Source organism: Pangasianodon hypophthalmus, chromosome 16 (assembly GCF_027358585.1).
Source record: "Pangasianodon hypophthalmus isolate fPanHyp1 chromosome 16, fPanHyp1.pri, whole genome shotgun sequence".
NCBI classification, from domain to species: Eukaryota; Metazoa; Chordata; class Actinopteri; order Siluriformes; family Pangasiidae; genus Pangasianodon; species Pangasianodon hypophthalmus.
In genome coordinates this window covers 21,709,143-21,728,431 of record NC_069725.1, presented here as the reverse complement: position 1 = coordinate 21,728,431, position 19,289 = coordinate 21,709,143, and the positions used below count along the sequence as shown (strand labels likewise).

The following is a 19,289-nucleotide window of genomic DNA, read 5'->3' as shown; positions in this document are numbered from 1 at the left end:
CAAAAATAGCAGCTAACTTAATTTGAACAAAATTTATTTTTAAAAAATCTGGAACCTCTGAGAAGGTCACAGAACATGATAAAATTGTAAGAGAGCTCATTTGTGTTTTACAGGCCACACATATTTTAGGCCAATTATTGAGATTTAACAAATAATACTGTACTGTGCAGCCCTAGCACAAACTAGACAGGAAATAGAGATTTCATAACACCACAACACATCAGACTAAAAGTTTCATTCAGTGACTGTCAGCTCTGCAGGTAACGCCAGTCCTGGCTGGACTGGTTTGAGCTGGCAGGAACTCTACAATAACTCACTCTTTACAACCGTGCTGAGCAGAAAAGCATCTCAGAATGCACCACACATTGACACGGTTTGGTTACAACATCAGAACACGTCAAACCTTGAGGCGGATGGGCAACAACAGCAGTTAATGTTTGCAATGTTTGAGTACTTCAGAAACTGCTGATCTCCTGGGACTGTCACACACAACAGCCTTTAGAGCTACACAGAATGGTGTGTAAAACAAAAAACATCCAGTGAGTGTCAGTTCTGCAGATCGAAACGCTTTGTTGATGAGAGGGGACAGAGGAGAGTGGCCAGATGGTTTTGAGCTAACAGGATGTCTACAGTGTCTCACATAATCACTCTTGACATCCGTGGTGAGCAGAAAAGCATCTCAGAATGCACAACACATTGATACAGATGGGTTACAACAGCAAAAGACCACACTGGGTTCCAATACTGTCAGCCAAGAACAGTCAGAACAAGAATCTGAGGCTACAGTGGGCATGGACAACTGGACAGTTGAAGATTGGAAAAAAGTTACCTGGTGATCTTCAATCTGCCTCACAGACCAGGATATCACCAGATTGATTTAGAATCTCTACAGGATGGCTTTAGAATTTCTTTAAATAAAAAGCAACTGAAAGACTCCTCCCAAGCCTGGATCAATATCTCAGTGCTCCTATTGTGCAGTAAGGACTATGTTAACAAAACCAAAACTATATGGGAGGCAGAAACCTGTACCGTAGTCTCACCAATTACAGATGCAAGGCTGAAAATACTGCTCATTATCTGGCTTGCAACTCTGTATGGGAGATGTGGTTAAAGATATAGCATAGAATTTATGTAACCTCAGCGTCTGGGCACAGAATGGGAGTCCATGGGAATCCAAGAGAGCATAATTGGCTGTGCTCTCTGGGTCAGAAGGACGCCATTACTCTCTCCCCCTGTCAATTAGAGTGATGCTAGCCAATCGTGGGAGTCTGTGAGCTTGTGTATACAATAGAGGGCTTTCTGCAGTTCAGGAGTTTGAAAGGATGTAGACGTCTGGGTTAAAAAGGGCGAGAACTGAATCTCATAGACCATGGATCATAAATTGTGGATTTCTGGTTAAAATCATGATAGACATGAGATAGTTTGCTGTTTCCTTTAACTCATTGTAAGGCAAGTATACTGGGTATAGAGAGAAGTTCTTTTCTGTTATTTCTTTTCAGCATAACACTATTTCACGCTGTTACTAAATAATGCATAGAGTATAAGGAATCAACAAATCAGTTGCCTGGATGCCCGGGACAAGCAAAGTTCATGTCTGGGTTATTAGTTTTTTTAGTCACAGTTGGACAAGTAGGTTCAACAACGGATTATTTAGTGTGAAAGAACGATCTTTCCAAGCCATCATATATCTCTCCAGCTAGCACAATGCCATCACATCATGGTTAAACACATCAACAGATAGGAAAGGCACTAGAACAGATTCGAATAATATTTTTTACATGTGATACAATGCATGGAAAGAATGCCACATGAACGCATTCATGGCCACAACATTCACCAACATCTTGCTGACTTTTTGGCGAGGGCGCAAACATGATGCGCTACATTAGAAACGTTGTTAGAAGAGGATAAAGGTCATCAACTCCTGTCCTCTGAATATTACAATAATGTGCTCAGTAAATACGGATGATGTATAGTAGACATAATAATCATAAAACACATCCTCATGAACTAAAGAACCATTGTTCTATTTTTTCCTATGTTATTTCAAGAAGGTTACATGCTGCTACATGCTAGCAGTCAGACACATTTTCACTTTCAGATTTAATCACGCGGCTTCATCCAGCATCAAACACGTCTCATCTCACGCTCCCAGCTCAGCCTAAAACTCCATTAGCACTTGAACGGCAAAGGCCTAATTAAACTGATTAAAGTCATACTCCAGGGGAAAGCCAGCTGAGAAAGTGGCTGCTAGGCTTCTTAATGCTATTCTTCCAGTAGAAGCGCATACAGGAAGCACTTAACCATCCGGGCTTTTGCTGAGAGAACTGAAAGAAATGGTGTAGAAATGTATGTCAAACAGAAATCAAACAGATATCATGACTCATGGACTGAGTTAGGTCATCTTGCAATCCATTATCGCAGGTAGGCTTGTGCCATTTTTTTTTAAGTTCCGGTCCACTAATCTGATTGGACGAGCAGTGTTCCAAGTGTGCTTATATTTAGTACAACTTCACTGGGAGGCGTCACTGTTTGGATCATTCCACTTGGATCATTCTAGCAACAGTCCCACTTAAACCATGACTACAGTAGAGTTAGCAACATCATCAGCGGACATTTTTCATGAATATAACTTAAGATATGAAAGCTCGTCAGATAAACCCTCCTTAAACCCGAAATGGTGGAAATGCTAATTTTCCTGTCATTTTTTTAGGCTATTAATTCCTGCAGAAATCAACATCGCACAAGCCTAATTGTGGGGAACTAAATGATTTCGTTAAAATAAACGGAATAATTTCTAGACAAGTCCACGTCTGATAGAGAGCTCGTCTATTATGCTGAGCGACAGACCACATTTTCTGTGTGTGCACATGATTATCTTGACCTCTCCATAGCCACTCAATAATACCAGCTCACCGTGATGAAACACACACACACACACACACACACACACACACACACAGTGGGCGTGTGCTGAGTGATTGAGAGACGCGATTAGTTTGCCAGAGCGCACCTCCAGTCTCATCCAGGCTCAATGCGGCATGAAGCGTGAATGGCTGCACGTGTCAAGGTGTTAGCATCACTCTGCTAGTCGGAGACGTGTTGGGGCATCACGGACCGATTTGTGACACAAATAAACTGAAGAGAAGGGAGAAAACTGCCCTGACATTTTTAAGTCATATCTTTAACCTAACCTATACTAACCTGACCTTTTGTTTTTCAAGTCCCTGTGATACTATAGAAACAATAACGTATTAGAAAGAATGTGAGTCGTGAAACAGCTTCAGGGGTTTGTTACAACCACGGTGCATCCGCGTCTATCTCTTCCATCTTGTATTGCACTGATGGCCTGGCTGCGACCGTGGGCGTGACACATGACAAGAACTCCCTGCCACGTCACAGTCCATACCGCGATATCACCGCCTGCCGATGTTTGCATCTCATTGGCGTGAAGCTGAGAATTTCACCTGTCTCTCTAAGAACTAGGAGACATGACGAAAAACCCTGAACGCACCATTATACCACTCGATTGCTCCAGTTGAACTGACCCATAAAGCGACACTGCTGAAAAAAAAAAAAAAAAAGACTGCAGTTTTGAAACCCTTCTTGATCCACCTTGATCTAAGCCCCTAAATATGCTTCCTGTTTTTGGTCCATTAAGTCTGTAACTGTATTTTCTACATCTTCAAACTCTGTGTTCACTCTAGTCATCCTTATACGGTCTTTTGTGCTTGTTGGAACATGCTAATACAAATACGGCTAATAACATTACATCTAGTGTACGATCTTAGTTGCATTAAGGCTAACTAGGCATGAGTAGCTTTCTAGTATTAGCAGTAAAGCTATGCTATGTGCTAAGCTATGCAGCGTGATATTTAGCTTCATATTACATTTATTACATGACCAGGAAGTAGAAAATACTACTCTGTCTTCACAAACCTCTACCACACACCACGGATGCCGTCAAACAGTATTCACTACATGCGCTCACTACATAGGTTGTATCTATCTATCTATCTATCTATCTATCTATAAACATTGGCATGTTTTGAGAAGAGAGAGGGTGAAGAAAAAAAAGAAAAGAGAACTAAAGTAGCATTTATAGACTGGTTTGGTTACATGTGTTGGCAAAACAATCAGTGATTCAAGGATTCAAAAAGATTGCATCAGTGTTTTTTGTACCTTCTCAGAGCAGTCACTAGTTTGGACATGCTGCGTTTGTTTGTTTTATCACTAATCTGTGTGTTTTTTTAATTGCAAACCAACCTTGGGTAGGAGAAATGCACTTTAAAATTAAAATTTTGATAAAGGTTTAAGCTTGAAATTTGCTCCTAGGAAAATGTAAATAGTGACATTAGTAAGTATATATGCATTTATTAATGAATCAAAATGTATTTTTAATCATATAGCTTTGACTTCGAATTAAATGAAATTAAATGATTTCTCCATATAAGCAGCTTTCATTTAGAATTTAGAAAAAAAGCACTGTGCCAAGCTTCATCAGGAATACTGTAAAGAATTTAAAATATAAAATAATGTTATGTGTTTGGTAACTCCATAGTAAAAAAAAAATAAATAAAAAATTACTGTACATAAGTAAGCAAGAGCTGTGTGTGAGAAGGAATTTATTGGCATTAACCTACTGGATCAATTCACATAAAACTGACAAAATCCAACTTATATTAGTGCTATGCTAATAAATTATGCTAATAATGCTATGGTAGAGAAGAGCGGGCTAAAGAGAGGGTTATGCTTGTGGCCAAAAACAGAATGAAATCCGCTCCTCTGACAGCTGAACACACAGCAGGCTATAATCACTGCCAAAACATGAGTTAAAATACACACACACACACACACACACAACCCTGTAGTGCTGTAGCAGAGAGTCGGTTCCACCACAAGCACTTGTTTTATCATCTTCTTGCACCTTGAGTGCTGAAAGCGCCACAGGGTCATAATTAAAAATCATCCTGCACGGTGATGAAGAAGCGCTGAAACACACACACGTCAGCACAGCACCCTGTCAAAAATCAACCCGGTCTGTGTTCATTTACACCACCACGCAACAATAATTACACGAGCCTCGCTGGGGTTTCTGCAGCCGTCACCGAGTAAACAACAATTAATATCACAAAATTCAACACCCCTTCATCTGATCACTTCCACTTCAACATATATACATCACCGTGGCGACTAATTATACAGTAACAATCCATCCAATAGCATCACACACTTTCAGGTAGAGGCACACCTGTCCAATTCCCTAAAATTCAAAATGCATTTAAGAGTCAGTGATTCAATGATTCAATGACTCAGTGATTCAATGATTCAAATGCATTAGAATGAGACTATAATGTTAGATAGCTACAGACAATATGCACATTAGCAGTAGAGCTACACTGTGTTTATATCTCATAACCCATGAAAGGTTAAAAAAAATACTTCACTACAAGCCCTCACGCGCTGTAACGTAATGGTGTTATACCACCTGCGTAGAGCACTACACTCCCAAGAGCACTCCATTTGTGATTCAGCCACAGAAAAGAGCAACTCATCTATCTATCTAACTATCTATCTATCTATCTATCTATCTATCTATCTGTCTGTCTGTCTTTCTGTTTCCTGTATATTTGTCTGTATATCTGTCCGCCTATCAACACTACATTCCCAAGAGCACTCCATTTGTGATTCAGCCACGGAAAAGAGCAACTCTACTATCTATCTATCTATTTATCTATCTGTCCGTCCATCTATCAATCTATTTGTCTGTCTATCTATCCATCTATCTGTCCACCTAGCAGTGCCTGTCTCAGTCTACCAATCTATGTGTCTGTCTATACGTGCACCTGTCAGTCAATCAGTGCCTGTCTGAGCCTGTCTATCTATCTACCTATCTATCTATCTATCTATCTATCTATCTATCTATCTGTCCACCCAGCAGTGCCTGTCTCAGTCTACCAATCTATCTGTCTGTCTATACGTGCACCTGTCAGTCAATCAGTGCCTGTCTGAGCCTGTCTATCTATCTATCTACCTATCTGTCTGTCTGTCTATCGATCTATCTGTCTATCTGATTGGATGACTAAAATGTAAATCTGGTACACTCTGTTTGTGATTTTATTTTTGCGTCCGAATGTGTAAACAGTGAACAGTGAATTAGCTCTGAGCGCTCCTGTATCTCAGTAATGCAGTAACTGATCAGGTCTATCCAGCTTCCTCTCTCACTGTTCATTACGTATCAGAGAGAGACGGGTAAAAATAGCTTGGTGCCCATATGCTCATGCAAAATGTAAAGAAAACGGATGTGGCCCAGGTGAAGGGGAAGAGGGTGAAAGGAAGGGAGCCTAGGGTTTGAGTGCACTTCACTGCTAATGTGGTGGAGGAATGCTGTATTTGTTTTTATTGACAGATACAGATGAGAGGAAGTAATCATTTTACTTCATGTACATGTACACCACTTACATAAATGTCATTTCAGCTTTTATAGAGATGTCTATTATAAAAAATAAAGGGCAACTGAAATATATACAACAATTCAACGAGTTGATTCATAATACTTTACTATAGCAAGTATCAATTCCATATATGGACACCAGCTTTTCTTAGGAATAATCAAAGGGCATTCCTTCTCAGTTCATACTTAATTCTTATTTCAGTGAATGAAATTATTTCTTATTTCTACAGTCTGTGAATAACTTCAGTAATGTTTTTGTCAAGGGAACGAACACTTTTCATTTGTCCGTTCAAGCCTCTTTAATATTTGTGTGATCTGTGTGTGTGCTTTTGCTCTGGTTTCACTCCTGTCTCTAACTCTGTCTTATCACTGGTTTGTTTTCCTAATGTGTGCACCTGTTCCATGTTCAGCCATTAATTAGTTTGCCTATTTACACTCTATTCTTTCCATTCCTTGTAGTGAAGTCTTGTTCATGGTAAGCATGCATTTCTGAGCTTTATTTCCTGTTCCTGTTTCTTCCGACTTGTGCCTGTTATTGTTTTTGATGGTGCATTGTCCACAAAATTAAATTGAAGTTGCCTTCCTGTTTATTGACTCACACTAAAGACTATCGAATGTGATTTTTAGATTGCCTCTAATAAAACAATGGTATCTAATGGCATCTCCTCCAAAACATTGCCAGCATGATTTCACATCCGAAACACTGACAAACTGCTTTATATCTATATTACGTGCAGGAATATTTTACTTTTGAATATACGCTTGAATAACACTAGTAACTGCCAAAAACTGTTTTATAAAAGGCGTTATCAATCAATTTTTTTTATTTAATCAACTACAAAAATCTACTTCCATTTGTATAATAATAATAATGCTAATAATGATCATCATCATCGCATATGATTTATATCTTGAATAATATAAATGGTATTTTATATAATGTATTATATTGTATATATGCATACATGTAATATTTATATAATTATAAACATAGTTATAAATGTAATACTTACATAATTATAATATTATATTTAATAAATTTTGATTATTTAGGCTACTTTAAAAAAAAAAAAGCTAACTAGCAATGATAATGCATAACTACAGGGTTTTAACAATTAACACCAAATACCAAATTACTTAATTTTATAGTCATTAATTATGATAAATAGAAAATGTTTTGCTCATATTTCATCTGAGCAAAAGGTGATTTGTGTCACTTTTAAGTAATAATTTCTTTCTTCAAGCATCATCTACGTAAAACTGGTAAAAAACTGAGATTTTTGAACCATAAGCTATTAATAAAACAGGCAATTTCAGGACGTTAGCATAAAGACGACATCATGTAATTAGAAAAAGTTTTAAACCCAGTGAGCCCTCACCTTCCCCGACGATCCCAAGCACCTCAAACTTGTTCATCACATCACCGATGGCAGGGTTCCTCATCAAGACTAATGGTGGTTGGCCGAGAGAGGCGGAGCTCGAGGGGGTGAGAGGTCGTCTTCTGGGTTACAGGCGGGCATGGGCTGGCCTCGCGTCAGGTGGTCCAGTCAGAAAGGGCCACTGAACATTCTGCACACTCCCTCCAAGTACACACTCGCATCTGAGGATACATCGTGGAAAAAGGATTGTTATGGGGTTGACAGAAACATCAAATGAAAGCAATGTTTCATTTTAAACTCTTATCATCTAATAGGAAAGTGGAATCGAGTGGAGTGGCGGCTGGATGGAATTTACTCTCAAAGGTGGAAAGTTTTTTTTTTTTTTTTTTTTTAAACTAGCTTACTTGTCCATAGAGCTGCTGATAGGATTAAATATCAAATTATTAGGGTTGTAACAATACACAAAATTAAAATTCTCTAAAATACAGTATATTTTCGATACAGCAAGAATAATCATTGCTTAAATTTCCACCCTGAGGCTTTTGGTGAGATGTTGAAATAGTATAATTGTTAATGAGCTATAAAATGTCCACAGAAAACAGCATTCATGTGCATCCAAATACTGCATGTTTACTGGAAATCCCGGAGGTGAGCCTTCTAGTTTATCTAGACTTTCTTCATCTAGCTTGCTTCTCAATTATTTTTATTATTACTCTCTGCTGTACATATCAAATGTTATTTAATTGTCTGTCAGCCAAATTAATGTGGGTGGAATCCTGTTTTCTGATTAAGCCAAAATGTTAACAGGACCGAGCTGACCTCAGTTATGATCACTTGATGATTATGATATTTTGTTGGAATTGAGAGAAAAAAAAAAAATTGTTTCATCAGTCTGCTTTTTCTGCCAACTCATTTTTTTCTGCTTTATCAGTCTACACTTTCTATATTATCTTATATAACATTTGAGAATGTAACATTTTTTTTTATAAAATGTGAAAACATAGAAAAAGACATATTTATTTAACATTTTTGGAAGGAGTCTCCAGTGTCAGTGCTTTGTAACAGTCAGATTAAAAGCGGTGGTGACTGGCAAATTGCTGTGGTATAAGAGGAATAAAACACTGGTCATGCTGTTATTGCAAAAAAAACAAACAAACAAAAAAAAAAACCTACTTTGGGGTGATAAAGCATTGGGGCGCATCCCATCACCTTGTCATTGATTATTTTCCTATAACAGCATGCCCCCTAAGTTTTATTTCTTACATTAACATGATAGAGAGATCACATTTCCGAGACAGCTTCCAATTCCATTAATTTTTCAGAAGCTGTCTTCACACACCTAAGGTCTAAGACATGAATTTATCTTTAAAAAAAACAAATGATACGTTCACCATGCATCCTTCCTTTTCATCTCATCTGACAAGAGAAAAGAGGTTTAATTCCCCATCTAGCATTATTCCGTTTCTGTCTCTCTCAGTGTGCCTGCTGCTAGCTCTAAGCAGAGGAAGCAGATTCAGGAAAACACCCCTCCTCCTCCTTTTCCTTCCTGAAAGAGGTAAACATGCCTCTTCATGAATTGTGAGTGTGTGCAAGAGGTTTGAGGTCACTGCTGAATGAAAATGATTGCGTAACACTGACTCAGAGAAAGCGTCAGGTGACTTCGTTCCAGCCTGCTTAATCTCCACAGAGATATCTGAATCTGCTAAACGTCTATGACTACGAGTGGAAGTGAGGATTGATTTGGCACTTTAAGATGGCAGAATGGGAAAATATAAAAATCCTGCTTCATTCATTCCACACACCTGTGACTCACAGGAGCGGGATTGCTTCTTGCAAAATTGGTGACTTCTTTGCTAGCCTTGAAAAAAAGGCTTTGGGTGGAAAATCCTATTTACTTTCCACAAAACAAATATTCCGTAAACGGTATTTCAGCGTTAGCTATTCAGGTGAGACTTCTTCGCAGAAGCAGAGAGCCGGTGAAATACAGAACACAGACACAAAGAAGCGATCATTAGCTATTAAAAATGACCTTTAGAAATGTCTGACACTGTGAGCCGTGATCATATCAAGACGACTGCCGAGGAAAAACACAAAGCTGTGTTAAAGCCTGTTCCATCCCAGCCCTCTACATTACTGAAGGCAAGTGCCAGCGGTCATATTAACGAGAAATCCAGCAAAGCCGTAGTGGAAACGTTGTTGCAAAGGCTGAACTCAAAGTCCCATAATTCAATGCAGCTAGATGACGCAGTTGCGCTGAGTTACTGCAGAGACTTGGCTTGGCTAGATAGTGATCTACGAGATGATGAACACAATGTCAGCATGAAAGTTGAAGCTTCGGGAGCTGCTCTGTTCGAGCCGAGTGTACAGATGAGGCAGTGAGAAAGCTGGACAAACTAAAGGGCTAAAGCTCCGCTGCATCACTCTCTTTATGTAGAGATGAAATGAGGGCTAAATCCACAATCAGCAGATAGACCAACATGTCGATGAAAAACGTTTAAACCAAAAATGTCGGTTCAGAGTTTAATCATTTTCACTGATTATAAAAATGAATATGGAGGTTGTCAAGGGTGGATTTTTCCTTTACATTTTTTTTCTTGCTGTCAGGATTGCGAGAGAGAGAAAGGTAAGGCAAGTTAATAAAAGGCATTTAGATTAGTCATAGTGCGTGAAAAATGATCATGTTGTCAAACCCACAAGCAAGAACATCTACATTGTCTTTGATGTCACCCACACACATATACGAAACATAAGTAATTGACTCAAAATGAGCTTAATTGCTCTCAAAATGTCAAGTCATAATAATATGTTCATGTGCAGTCAACATGACTCTCTCTATCTACCACCACTTTGAGGACAGAATTCAGCATCCATCCTTTCCCAGGCGATGTTGAGGCAGAGGAAGAACACGATGCTACTCATTTGCACCGTCCAGAGGCATGACATTGCTCAACGCGAGAGGGCCGGTGGTGAATCGGCTCCGACACACGCCATGCAAATGGGTTTGTTTGACGACAGAGTTGTTAATCAGAACCACTGATGCCAAGCTCAGCCTCTAATAAGAATAATTCAGTAATATTTTTTTCTCATTTTATCAAATAACTGCATTCGGTAGGACTGTGTATGTGGTATGTGGTGTTCAAACAAAGAATGAATAAAAGCATTTTTAGTCAAATAATCTGCATCATAAGCAGAATTTAAAAAGGTGGGTCAGTTAATCAGATAGCTTCTGTCTTCCAGTATGCATCTAAAAAGGTTTCCGTTCTTAAAAAATAAGAAAAACATAAAAAGGAAAACAGGAGTGAATGTGAAATCTGATGGTCTATTCTGAATGCAGTTCTCTGTGAAAATTATTTCATTCTGAGTTCATTCTTAGTTCATGCTTTTCAGTGGGACTCATTCAATGTACTTAGCAATATGTACACCATGCTATAAATGCGGTATTTCAAATACGGTGAATCACGTTTCATTGTGAATCGTTACTTGTATCGTTATCATTCAGTGCTCATTTACTCACACTTGTAAAAAAAAGAATTCCCCGATACCAACATCTGACTCCAAGTAATACTATTACTCATGTACAAACAGACGAAACAAAATAACAGCAATGTGGACGCATTTCACGATCAAAACAAAGCACACTGCAAAACTGTGCTCTGAGACAATATATAGGAGGAACTACAGCATCTTCCTACAATACAAGCAACCATTAAAACATCTTAAACATAAAACTCAGCACATGGAGTTCATTGCTAGCAGTACACAGCAGCAGCTAGCTGTAGCAAATGCCGGGCAGGCGAGAAAAAATGTCTCCAGTTGAGTGAAAATAACAGCTCTTACCCAGTATGTTGTTCTTGACAATCGACCACTATCGGTCATTAACAACAAGGGATTACAATGCAGTGGAGACTGTATAGCTGTCCAGAAATACTTTTCCTAAGTGAAACAAAATCTGCCCACCATTTCAAGATAACTAATATAGCTAGCTAATGCACTTCATTGAAAATCAACTAGCTAATATTATAAAGTTTAGTAGCCTAAGTGCATAAACACGCACATGCACTCTTCATGTCCACTATGTACACCAGGGAAACATAAACAGAGTTCCATTATGTGTCTAACTAATTAATAAGTTGATTACTCAATTTGGCATCAGTATCAGTATCAGCTAATAATGATATTCATGAAAAAAAAATGTATCCCTATTAATATGAGTGCATTTTTCTATACTATTCTTTTCTTTACTATTCTTTGCTAAGCATGGGCTGATAATCAGGAAAATGCAATGTGTGTGTTAAAATGGTGTTGGGCCATGATGAGCCACAGTGAACATTCTACAAGTCTCTGGAATGGTACTGCATGGACACTTTTTCCATTAGAATTTCCCTCAGTTGGTATTTTGAAGATGGTGGTGGAGAGCTTTGTCTGCAAAATCTCAACTGCAAAATCTCCCATAGGTGTTCAATTGGGTTGCCATCTGGTGACTGTGAAGGCCATCGCATACAATCAACCAGGTCAAACCATATCGCTTGAGCCCTGTGAATGGGGACAGGGTCATCCTGGAAGAGACCACTCCTATCAGGATCGAAATGTTTCACAATGGGATAAAGGTGATCCGTCAGATTTCCAGATCTCCAGGACAATCAGCCTGAGACAGTGCGCTCAGTGGAACTCCAAACAGCTATGTATGCACAGGGGAAGCCTGAAGGAGCCCGGAGGCTTGTTCACAACGTATGCAGAGAATCACCAGACACCTCTGGGAATTGCGAGGGGTTTCTGATGCAATGTGGAATAAATCTCAGCTGCCAGACTACTGGCTACCACAAATAAGACAATAATTTACTTCAACCTCATCTTTCTTACTGAAAGAGCTTTCACAAGGGGTCCAACTAGAATTCAAAAGCAATATCTGAGGCCGTCATTTCCACCATTCACACAGCTCTTCCTTGAGGTGGCAGGGTCAGTAGGTGAGCAACTGCTGTCTTTGAAACAAGGAAAGGATTCTGCATTGTTGATTCAGAATCAATGGGAACTTCATCGACCAGGATCTAGCCAAACAAACAAACATCCAATTAGAACAGACTGTTCTTGTCTGCTAGTGGCAGTGGTTACTTGCTCTTGATACTCTTTCCACTCTTAAAGGATACACAAGACCAAATCACTATCACCCTATGCACTGGCCTGCTACTAAAGAATATACATTTGATAGTCATCCAATCACCTTAAAGGCCTGTAGCACTCAGATTCCTATGGATATCCTAGAAAAATCCTGATGTTTTATTGAACAAAGTGGAATTCTTTAGAGTTTTCATAAAGTTCAGAACTGGATAAGAAAATGCCTTGATACGCCTCCTGCATATCAAGATCTGACTGCGATGAAGCAAATTGGTGCAACTGCTCCCTTACAGGCTTTAGGACTGTGCCGTTAATCTTTTACCAGCTGCTTCATACCTGCACAGGTAAGCATTACCTGAATTTCTGGCCATGGAGAAGTACATAAAAAAACAGCACTTGACTTCCCCAGCAGCGGCATGCTTTTTCGGTTTTTTTTTAGGTTTTTTTTCACCCTACGTTGACTGTAGGGGCCTAAATTCCAACAAAGTAAATCACCATTACCCATGACCCTTAAGACTTATCACCTCAGAACAGGTAAGAGGACAGACATTTGCAGCACTTCAAAATTAATTTGCATTCATAAATGGAACAGCTATCATTTTCTCTGGGCACTACAACCCACTACAACCGCCTTCCCAACGGTTGTTAACAAATCCTTAGACATATGCTAAATAGGTGGATGGCATATTACATAGAGAACATATTAATCTATTACATATCAGAAGACATACTTGTCTCCTGTGCGTGCTCCGGTGTTTTATGTAAGACAGTCTGTATGCCAAACTAAAGAAGTGTGAGTTTTACAAACCCACCATCTATTTCCTTTGATATATTCTCTGCACACAAGCTGGGCAAACTGATAAGGGGAAATTAAAAGCTGTCACTAACTGGCCACCACTCCATGCTTTCAATGAGTTACAAGGTCCTGGGGATTGCTAACGTTTAATCCCACTTGATAAGAGGGTTTATTTCAGAGCCGTAACTCTCACGTTGCTCTCTAAAGAAGCACCTCCATCCTAAGACACCATGATCCCTCCTTGCCATTTACAGGAGGTGGATTATGGAGGTGGATGCCTCCAAGGCCAGCTAAGGAGCCATTCTGTCACAGTGCCATGGAAGATGTTGGGAATAACAGCTTTTTTAAAGAGCAGCCCTGGAAGAGTGGAGCCACTGGCTCACAATTAGACACCTAGAATATGGAAGAGCTGCCAAAAGTTTCAATCCTCAACAGGCATGATGGGTACTATTTATTCTTTATGCTTTTTGGCATCATACTTACCTATAGACCAGATTCCATTAATGCCAAAGTAGATGCCCTGTCCTCCTTATATGAGCACTACTCAACTACCCAGCACTACTGGACCCCCAACTAAAACCTATGTCCTCAGTTTACAGTGCAGTGTCATTTCAGGCCTGCAGGCATTCAGTGCATGTTGGCTCTTTTATGCCGTAGGTCCTGCTGGCCATCTCTTACAGCAGAAGTATTAAACTTAATCCTGCATCATTTCTACCCAGTCTAGAACCCTGAGGTGTATATTTTGAAGTGCCTAAACCAAAGTCAAATATAACAGTATATTTTCCCAATATCGATCATAAATGACAGATTCTGCATCTGTTGCTAAACTTTCCACAGCCATGTAACCAGCAGATGTTCTGTAGATGTTCAGATGGTATTCCATTTTGTGCACTAAGGATATTGACAGATTATATCCTATGCATGGAAAGCCTTTTGCAAACAACTGAACATAAATTATGTCTTTTCTTAAGTTTATCATCATCAATACAATTTTTAGGATCCACCACTCCCCTCATATCTCTCCTATGAGTCTCTGCTCAATCATGTCTCTCCTGCACAAGAACCCACATCTGGAGCTGAGCCACCTCCTGTAATGGATGTAGAGGGCAGCCAACTTTACTTGATGCGGTTCTCTCTTGGTCAACATCTGTATTACCTCATTGACTGGAAAGGGACACAGTAACCCATCACTCAGAAATCCCATCACTCAGAAATCATCTAGACAGTGTCACTCCCAGACCCTAGGCCCTAATGTCGGGGGATTGGTTTCAGAAGCCACTAGTTTGGGGGTAGATTAGCAACCACACTCAGCAACAAGAGGGGGCAACCTCTAAAATCTGGTTTATCCTGGTCAGGGTTGTGTTTGATCCAGAGACTATGCAGGAAACACAGGCTGTGATACTGGAATACACCCTGAGTGGGATGCCAGTCCATTGTCCACACAAACAATAGCTTGAGCTCAGGATCGAAATGGGGACCCTGAAACTGTGAGGCAGCAGTACTACCCACCACTCTACCATGACACTGTATGGTTATTAATTCTTAATTAAGATTCTTATGATTTGATTCACATGACACTTGTTAGTGTCCTATGTTTAATGAAGTCTTGTTAATTCATTTGTAAGTATACGCCATTTCTCTAGGCGATTCTCTATATGTTATTGACCTCATTTGTGCATTTGGAATACCCTTATACCTGTTGGCCTGTGCTCTTTGGTTTCAACATAATATATAATAGACTGTGATCCAAACACTATGAATCTGTTATCGGCTGCTTAACCTTTTGTGTATTTAATAAAGTCCACAAAGGAATCATTTCAACTCTGCTTAGTCTTTTGCGTTCACAACAGGGACAGACATTACTGTAAAATCTGATCCTAAATCTATGATTCGTGATTACATCATTCTAATGCATATTAGAAGGAAATAATCATAAGTTCTAATAAGCAACAAATGCAAATCTAAAATTCATAAAGAACAAAAAATACAAAAAACATCTATTTATTTCATTCAGGGTACTCAAGTATAATTTGAAGGCAATTTGAAATTGAACAATTTGAAGAGCTTAGTAATAAACAGCCTCATTTACTAAGAAATAGGCTACGGCCTGAATGCAGCACCCATTACCATAAAAGGACTAAATCCTTCTCCTTTGACAAGGTATAGACTACTCTTTGTTTCTAAATTTATTTCAAGTTGAAGTGCTTTCATTAATATAACAAAAGAAGAGTTATGTCCATCAATATCGGATTCAGCAAGGTTGGTTAAGTGGTAATACTGCAAACGGGAACAAAGCTCTTACTGAAATAAACCTTCTGAGTGGGAAAAAAAAGCCTGGATTGAGAAGATACTCAGGTCCTCAGCTATTACAAGTATCTCACATATCTCACAAGAACAAAGACTGACCAAACGGCAGCCTATGGCAGCATCATGTAGGCTGAATATAGCTGAATACTCTATAAATCATTGTAGTTGTTGACTTCTCAAATCTATAACAAAGTGTTGGTCAGAAGGTGTTGATTGACGGTAGTTACAGCTGTCATTCAGATCAAAGGTTTATATTAATGTGCTCATTCTAGTATGATAGAGTTTCTATACTAACAGCTAATCCATAGAAACTTGTACAGCTCGACATAATCTAATGCTAACAATAAATGAATGAAATAAAAACGTTATTTAATACGAAAAAAGTGAACTGTTGATATTGTGGTGTTTTCTGTAAGGACATGTTTATTTAACATTTATCTTCCCAGTTTCTCTGTAGCTTGACAAGCTGAGATTTTTTTTTGTCTTATTAAATTCAAGAGAGAGAAACGAGAGCCTGGGGACAGAATGACTGTTCATAGCTGCGTGTTTATAGCCGTTTATAACGTACATCACTTGATAAGAGGAAGTAACTTGTTTTCTAGATGGTCCACAACATTAAACAGAACTATAAATGGATAAGGAGTAAATGTTGTTCTTAATTAATAAAAAATCTAATTGTTGCCAAATTGTTATGATAGAAGAGAAATAAAATATTATGGCACATGCTGTTATAGGAAATTAATCAACTTCTGGGTGGAACAGTAACTCATACCACCCCGTTGTTGATTATTTTCCTATATAATTTCCTATATTATTTGCATTATAAGCAGATCATCATTAGAGTAGTCAAACATTCCATAAGTTATTCCATAAATTGAAATAATATACATAATTTTAGAGTATCTACTTGTAATAATTGTAGTACTGCAAATCTATGGAACCCAAGCATGCGACTAAATTGTTATTTTAACACACTGCTCACTTTTAGGTCTTTCCTCCAGAGCAAATTTGAATAATAATCAGAGCAGCAGAGTTGGTAAAAGAGTGAAACAGGGAATTACAGTAAAGAGAACCAACTGGAAAAAAGTCCTTTGTCTAGGTTTTATGTACAGGTGGCATGTATGCTCTATTAATGTTTAACTACACAGTCCTATAATGCCCTCTAAAATATGTGTAGCAAAAACTGAGTTTTGTAAGACACAAAGCAAATTCACACTGCAAAAGCCAGCCAAATACACATGTAAAGAAAAAAAATCCCATTCTGACTTTCTGCATGTGCATGTACATTGAAGATACACTGATAATAGCTTTTCAAATAACAGCTTTGAGAATGTAAATACATGTTTGCTTCTTAATGATCAACTTTACAAAAGCAAAGGCCAAATTTAAAGAGAAAAAAACCCTCACTAACTTTAGGTTTAATCGATGAATCATCCTCCTACCTTATATAACAGAAGCCAGAACGAGCACAAATAGGTTCAAAAATGATTCCTGGCTCCGTTCCTCATTGTGCACAACACCACAGAAGCAGCACTGATCGACTACAAGAAGAAGAGCAGAAGTGCAGATGCATCTTCAGCTCTGAGTACAGTAGGAACGTACAGCAAAGGTGGCCGAGATGAGCAGGAATGCAACGGAGGTTCGTTTTTCCATTTTGGACACTGACTGATTTCAGGATTTTTATTTTCATGTCCATCTACTGGGTTCATGCCACGTTTCTGCTGAAAGCAAACTTGGTAAACATTACACCTGCTACTATATTTCACACTGCTGATGACATGCTACAGATGCAGGCTTCAAGATATCAGCCCAAATGGAGAGTAAAGATCTAGATCTAGGGGGTGTGTCACTCACCTGTGTAATCACCTGACATGATTGTCACTGATATACTGCATGAATCTACAGTCTGGGCTAGAAAGAAATCAGCCTCAGCCTTGCTTCTCGCTTCTTCATAACATTCTGTGCATTTTTCTTACGATGCTGCTACTGTGCTCAGGTTGCATAAACAAAATCCAAAATAATCGGCGTTAAGGCTTTTAATAAGCTCTTGTGGATGTGAAAAACATTAATGGAAACCTGTGGGATCCTATTGCTAGTCCATTTGTACCTGCCATTCACGAACGAGTCGAGCTTCTACAAGGTCTATGGCTGCTAAGCCGTGAAATATCTCACGCACGATGGTGACGTGTTCTAAGACACGTGTCCCGTGTTGACATTTACGATGTGTTAGTCAACATATGTCAAATCTAGCCTCATACCATTCCAGAGATCCAGAGCAGCCCAGGTCCTGAGATGATACAATCTTAAAGACAGCTCCTCAAGACGTTAATCTCACCCAGAAGAAAAGCAGGCTGGAAATAAAGCTGAGTTCTTCGTAACCATTTTTCTGGAATTCAAAGACATCCCTGAACGCTGCTCTTCAGGTTTGACGCGTTCGAGTTTTTAGGTTTGCTTCTTAATGATTGGACTGTGAGTCACCACAGCAGTCATCTTACAGCCTAATTACACCTTGTGGGCTTTTGCTGGGATTCGTGTGCTGAAGCAAGGTCCACATCTTCACCACCTTCCATGATCAAGTGACCTACATGATGTCATCCTGACCTCCAGGAGCCTACACAGGGCTTGGATTGAGCTTGATCACTTCCCCCTTTTTTTGGGGGGAGGTGGTGAGGAGATGGGCTAGGCTGTGAATCAGTTGGATCCGCGAGTCAGAGAGTCGGTTCAGTGTTGCAACTCTGTTTTGGTTTGCGACGCAATAGGCTGGAAGTGCGTAGGTGTGAGACTGTGCTGAACAGCAGTATTACACTGCAACGACCAGGCACATGCAGTATAACCTGACTATTAACACAGCTGTGATCTAGGGATCTTTTAACACATATACAGCACAGAATGAGGAAATGATGTATAATTTATAATGTATGGCTGATAGCTGTGTAGTTGTGTAGTTATCACTACACAAAGTGATGTTAAGTACGTCAGTAACAGCAGCCTACTCAGTAATTATGAAAGCCAGTCGGTGAGGCTGGGAAGAAAAAAATTACATACATAACATTATTGTTAATAAGAAGAATAACAATAAAGCCTTCTGGTGTTGCTGCTATATTTTCAGCCACATCCGCTCCGTGTTAGTTTTAAGGCTGAAGTGAATAAGGCGTTCTTGATCATTCTGCAGGCTATTTTAGCCACAGAGCCTAAAGCAGAACAATAAATCCGTGGTGGAGGCAGCGGAAGGAAAGCATAC

The 19,289-nt window shown here is 39.1% G+C and overlaps 1 protein-coding gene across 4 annotated transcripts in view; it reads right to left on the bottom strand.

The window, feature by feature from the left end:
• Positions 1–19,289, bottom strand: part of LOC113530651 (cyclin-dependent kinase-like 5) — a 79,677-nt gene that overhangs the window by 60,237 nt on the left and 151 nt on the right. For 3 of the 4 annotated variants that reach the window (XM_026920838.3, XM_053240735.1, XM_026920840.3), the window contains exon 2: positions 7,834–8,054. In XM_026920838.3, the coding sequence (XP_026776639.1) occupies positions 7,834–7,897 (64 nt within the window). In that variant the 5' untranslated portion in view covers positions 7,898–8,054. Of the gene's footprint in view, positions 1–7,833; positions 8,055–18,306; positions 19,276–19,289 lie in introns of those variants that run through there. The other variant, XM_034311973.2, reaches the window with a different exon arrangement.